This window comes from Alligator mississippiensis, chromosome 3 (genome assembly GCF_030867095.1).
Source record: "Alligator mississippiensis isolate rAllMis1 chromosome 3, rAllMis1, whole genome shotgun sequence".
NCBI lineage: Eukaryota > Metazoa > Chordata > Crocodylia > Alligatoridae > Alligator > Alligator mississippiensis.
The window spans coordinates 123,555,111-123,561,331 of record NC_081826.1 but is presented as its reverse complement, the minus strand read 5'-3'; the positions used below and the strand labels follow the sequence as shown (position 1 = coordinate 123,561,331).

The 6,221-nt window shown below is 45.4% G+C and overlaps 1 protein-coding gene across 2 annotated transcripts in view; it reads left to right on the top strand.

Moving 5' to 3' along the window:
* Window positions 1–2,928: 2,928 nt before the first annotated feature.
* The window catches only part of F13A1 (coagulation factor XIII A chain), a 101,579-nt gene continuing 98,286 nt past the window's right edge, over window positions 2,929–6,221 (top strand). For both annotated transcript variants that reach the window (XM_059724366.1, XM_006267941.4), the window contains exons 1-2: window positions 2,929–3,035; window positions 3,889–4,055. In XM_059724366.1, the coding sequence (XP_059580349.1) occupies window positions 3,908–4,055 (148 nt within the window). In that variant the 5' untranslated portion in view covers window positions 2,929–3,035; window positions 3,889–3,907. The remainder of the gene's footprint in view (window positions 3,036–3,888; window positions 4,056–6,221) is intronic.

Below are 6,221 nucleotides of genomic sequence, written 5' to 3'. Positions count from 1 at the left end.
GCTCTGATATCAGCAGCTCCATGGGTTTATGGAGTAATTCCTGATAAATGGGAATCCTGGTTTTCCTTGTTAAAAAAATTGCAAATTCTCTGATAAAAATCCCTAAAACTATGATTAAAATGAAGGAGTGCCCCTCACTCCTCTCCCCCACAGCCCTGCTTGCCCCCTCTTCCCCCCCCCGCCCACAACCACCTTAGCACTGCTCATGCCCTCTCTCCCCCATGCTACAACCCCCTGGCTCTGGTGTTGTCCCTTGCCCCCTATCCACAGCCTCTGCTCTCCCATCTCTGCCAGAGGGGCCCCCAGCTGCCAAGCCATTGGGCCAAGGACCCAGGTCTGCAGTCCCCTGCCGTCCGGTAGGAGGCAGTGGCTCCTGCAGCACAGCAGAGCCCAGTTTTGTACCTGCTGCCTGCCTGCTGTGGGCTCGAGCAGGGGGGGCCTGGGTCCTCATAGCTGCTCACAGTCCCGGGGGCAGGGGGGACCCATGCCCCCCCCCTCCCCCGATCTGTCCATGGGGCCAGGGGCAGGTACAGGCTACCTGCTTCAGGCTTGGGCTCCCACCCTGCTGTCCTCCCCCGGGGCCTCTGCAGCCTGGTGGGTGTGACCCAGTGCTTCAGGACACAGCAAGGCCATGCAGGAAATTTGCTTGCTGCTGCAAGCTTCACACTGCCCTGGCAACATGTCCCTTGTATGCACAGCTGCAGCAGAGTTGGCAGTGTCGGGTTGTGCCCCTCACTGCTGCCATGCACAGGGGGATACATTGCCAGGGTAGCACAGAGCTTGCAGCAGCAAGCTGCTTTCCTGTGTGGCCTTGCTCTGCCCTGCAGCCCTTGAGTCATACCTGCTGGGCTGCAGAGACCCTGGGGAAGGGCAGAAGGACAGGAGCCCAAGCTGGAAGTGGGCAGCAGGCAGCATGTCCCCACCCCTACCCTGCACACATATCTGGGAGACATGGGTCCCCACAGCCCCACCAGGAGTGTCCACAATGGTGGGGAGGTGGCCCCAGCCCCATCCTCCCAATGAGCTGCCCGTGACCCCATCCTGCTCCCCTCCAGGGCCCTGTGGATGCACATTGTAGCCCTGGGCTCGAAACCCCAGTCACTGCCCGGCTGGCCAGTAGTCCCAGCCTCAGGCCTGCCTAACTGCCTTTCTACAGGGGCCTCAAACCTCTCCCCCTGCACTTACCTGTGGGAACTGCTCTCCAGGCTGCCTGGTAGCTATGTGCATGGCGCCTCCTACCTATGCTGTGGTCCAGATGCTGATGAGGATAAACCTCAGAGTGGATAAGCAGGCGTTTTCCTAGTCTTTATGCCAGGTGAGGGGGTCTTTTATTATGATAAGGATTGGCAGTGTTTTGTTTTTTGAACATTCACTGCTAGCGTGCTTTACATTATCAAGTTAAACACCCGAGTTTTAAAGTAAAGCAAAACTTTGATTCACTATACACTCTTGCCAAACCTGGCTCCACATATTAACCTCATATGGAAAACTCAGAAATTACAAGTAATTCTAATTCCATTTGGCCACACCTGGCCCAGCCTCCCTCACAGCTCACTGGATGTTGCCTTCCTGGAATTAGCTTCTATCTCTTCACCAATATCTGCTGGAAAGCTCCTTGGGAGGGTGTGGTAACTTCTGCTGATTTAAATAGGAGAGTTATGGCTTGAAAAAGCACATGAAGACCAGGAGGGTGGATCATATCAATCAGCTGCTCTTCAGTTTAAACATTTCTTCTGTCCCTTTACTCCGCCAGCTGGTGGAAGGGAATCACAATATCCAAAATGTATTTGTACTGTGGTGGTTACAGCATGCTTTGCTACTGTACACATATTCCTAAAGGGAGAGCATCAACTTGGACTATAAATCAAATGAAAGCAGTGAAAGTAGCTGAAGGTGTTACTTTTGTGCTTGGGTTGAAAATATTTCATGCTCCCCCCACCCTTATTGTTGTATGAAAGAACCACACAGTTATCTAATGATGGGGAGGACCCAGGGCTCTTGCACAATATTGTCTAATGCATGGAGTCAGTTAACATGCTGGAAGAGATAGCTCCAAATATATTACAGTATCTTATGTTCTTGTTTGGAACAAGTGTCATTAATACATTTTCAGTCAAGCATGATCCTATGCCATGGCTGTATCCCTTTCACTATAGAGAAACAGTGCTAGATTTACCAACGTGACTGTTAAATTTGTACTTGCAGAATTGTGCATGGGAACATTTGCATGCATGCCATTTCAATACACAGGAACATTTATGTATATAGATTTTGAAAACACCAGGGCCACGCCCTCAGGTGGTATAAACTGGTTATATGGATTTATACCAGGTAAGGATCTGGCCCTGCGTTTATGGCTGGGTGAAAAAATAACCCATGCTGCGGTCCAGATCCTCAATCCGAATATGGCCCCTATTGAACACTTCTGTAGTCTCAGCTATCCAGTTGCCTATTTCCCAATGTGAGGGAATCCCTAAGTAGCACAAAACCATCAAGGCTTCTTCTGTGCCCCAGGCAAGGGGAATAAGTGGAAGGTGTGGTGCAGGGAAAAGAGGCACACCATGTCTTGTACTGGTGATCCCAGGTGACATAGCTGCCACTGTAGCTGTGCAGCAGGGGCAACTTTGACCAGTAATGAGGAAACTCCAAGATGAGGTCTAGCAATGAGGAGCAGCCCCCACTCCCTGCAGCTCAGCTGCAGCCAAGGACTGAGAAATCTATGTGCAACATCCTGACAGAGCTTCCCTCCATAAGTACGTGTGTACTGAAATATTCCAGATATATATGTCCAGGGGAGGGGGAGGGAAGGAGAGAGAGACAACTAAGGTTCAGCAGCTTTTGCTGATCCCTGGAGGTGGTGTGGGGAGGGTTTGGCAGGGAAGGGAAGCCATTCCAGCTCTGCCCTATGACAGGGTGAGGGAGGGAGGGAGGAAGGGGGACTTACAACAGTTATTTAAGAGCCCCCAACTACTGCCAGACTTCCCTGCACTTGAGAAAGCCTGCAAGGAGTAGGAAAAAGAGCATCTGAACAGAAGGTACCATAGCTAACTGATGTTTTTTTCTTAAAGAAATAAATGCTGTTGAATAATTTCTGTGTTTTTTGAACTGTTGCTTTAAAGGAATTTGGGAGAAGTTGAGTATTTTCTGAGCAGGCGTTTGGCTCTTTTTCGTTTGCTATCCCTTCCTCCCAAAAATTGATATGAAATCAGCTTGAAACTACTTCAAAGAGAAATGTTTTTATCATTGGAGATGGGAGGTTTCTCTGACATTAGTTAATTCTGGAGAAATAAGTGGAGGAAGATTTCCCGACACCCCTCCATGAATACTGAAAGGCAGAGTTTGGGTGTCTGCGAGGAAAGTCCCCTACATATTTTGTGTGTATACAGGTTTAGACAAAAGACTAGAGTAACCATCACAAACTCTAACATAAGCTGTGGTGCTTTGGAGAGATGGCTGCAGTATAACATAAAATGTTTTGTTTTTTTTATTAGGGAGAGGCTGTGTGAGAATCTGTCTATAGAGTTATTAATTCATCATTCAGCCTTTCTGAGGATTATAGTTTTGTGGTATATGGAGTCTCCCAAATGTTTTGAACTCTTGTTGGGGTTTTTTTCAAACAAATCCTTTTGTGTTTAGGTTTGCTTCCTCCCCTTGTTCACGTGTTTTGACAAATACAAAATGCCTTCCAAGCCTCAAGGAGTTATTAGACTTCTTGAGGCACTTCATCATTTGGCTGATGTTTTTTGCCTCTTTGGTTTTTATTTATGTGAGACTAAAAAAGGTGTAGCTCACTGGCATCTCGTACTGTTATTTCTTTCCAACTCTTTGCAATTACAAATGCAACTGTGACTCATTTTCCTTTACTCTTGCTTTCTTTCCTTCTTTTAGGGATTGCAACATTTTGACAATGTCTCAACCAGCAAGTCAGAAGAAGCCACCCTCTGCTAGCCTGAATGGGCGAAGAGCCCTCCCACCAAACTTCTCCAATGCTGAAGAAGATGAGGTCCCTGAAATGGAGGTGACTGGTTTGATGCCTAAGGGATTCAACCTGAAAGGTAGAGTATTGCACAAGTAAGAAATGAATCCATTTGATGTCCCTAAATACTTGCTTCTGTCTAGGCCTCTGAAGTAAAACAAAACCACTTTTCACCTTTTTAATGATCATACTATGTATTCACAGATATTAATGAATTAAGTTTTGCTGTGGGTTAGGGAAAACACTTCCTCAATTTTACTGGTAGATAAACTAAGCCATAGAGACACTGAAATGGCCAATCCCAGGGGACATGGGGGTTATATTGTATATATGAAACACACACACACCCCCGTTCCAGTTTCTCTCTTGATGTAGATATTTTTCAAATCCAGATTTTATGTGTGTGTGTGTGTGTGTGTGTGTATACACACGCATAAATAAAATACAGAGCTCAGTGTGCTCCAATTTGTGGTAATTGTGTGGGGATTGTTTATGAGCATTCAGAGGCTCATTTTTCTGTTTTGCTGTTTTGTCTCTTCAAAAATGAAAATGGTTACAAGCTCTAAATAAGTCCTACCAAAGTCTGAAAATTCCTACCTAAAGTGTGTTAATTTTTCGCCTGTTTAAAAAAAGATTCAGCACATCTGTACCACATGAATTATATGGTTGATCAAATCACATTGAGTTATAAATCTTTGGAACAACCAGTTCACTCACCAGCTGAAAATTATATGGAAACAGTGCTGGAAAAAACAGATTAAAAAACCCCCCAAAACAGGCTTCTGTTTAATTCCCCAACACAAGAGGCTACATTTGTAATTTTATTAAATTAATTGTTGAGCTTGTTCCACTTTGCACTCATGGCAGTAAGACATACAGGCTGCCTATACATGTGCTGGTTCATGTTCTAATTAGAACGCATCAGAGCAGACTTAATTAATCAAGTCTGCTCTGCGTTCTAATTGAAATGCTCCAGTGTGGCCTCACCCTCATGGATATAGGCCCCCATGGGTTTAAAAATGGCCATGGGATGCTATATCTAAATTTCATTCATGGAGGGCTAAATACATGTGACAAACGAGGTGCTTTAATTAGAGCAGCTGTCCAGAAACTGCTCTAATTAAAACTCCTCCCTCCTCCTGACCTGACCACATGTATGGGTAGCCACTAATTCTTAGTAGGTTTATTGTGGTACATTTATTGAGGAAATACAGCCAACATGACAAAATAAGGTCTGTCTCGTGCTCTAGTTAGACGTAGTCTCAAAATAGGAATGTTTATAAAAAATAGCCAGGTCTAAAGACTTTCGATATTCTCTGTGAGGCAGACCTAAAGCTTACCGAGCCCCAGATTCCCCATGACCTTTAATAGGCTTTGAATAAAACCCTGATATAAGACTGAAGTTGGAGGGAGACTTTCCTGTTCTGCTTCAAAGACTTTGGCTCAAATTCAAGGTGACAAGAAATGTCTGAATCTTACTGATAGCAAGAGGCAATATCATTAACATTGTTAATGTATAAGAGTAGGAATCTGGCAGCCTAGAATCCTACATCTCAATAGATAAAAAAGGGGTGGGGGTCTTTTGTCTAAGGAAGGGGAGAATTTATCTGGGAAGATTCATGACTTCTGAGGACACTTGGTTGAACTGTGCTATCTCTTACTGATGTAGTCTCAGAAGAACTTGGAGAAGGTGCTATGGGCATGACTGGGCAAAATACTAGAATACCAAAATACCATGGCCAGATCAATGAGGATCTCTGGGTAGAGATCCCAGGTCCAAAATATATATCCACCGCACTTCTTTCCCTTACTGTCCTTGGCTCCCTACTGTCCATTATGTTCTTCCAATCTCTTAGGTCAGGTTCATAGGACAGTGAGGGAACCTTTACATTTCTCAGAGCAATGTTAGAGGATGCTGGTCTGCGCAATGCTCCATGAATATTTCTGGGTGTGAGACAAGTTTCCTGAATTCTTCACTTCTGGTAGGCCAACTCATCCTGCTTGCATGCAATCCTTCTCAAGCCTGCAGAGGGGTTTTCAGCAAATGCACAACACCTCTACTACTCCTGTCCTCCATGTGGTCTGTGTCCATACCAGTGTAGGTAGGAAAGTATGTATATGCAAAGTCTGTCTTCAGTGGGAATTCCAGCTCGAAAATAAATCGTGGCCCAATGACAGGTCTTGCCTATAAGAGGAGAGACATGAGTAGTGACTATTTTATGAGCCATGGTGCCTATCAATCTGC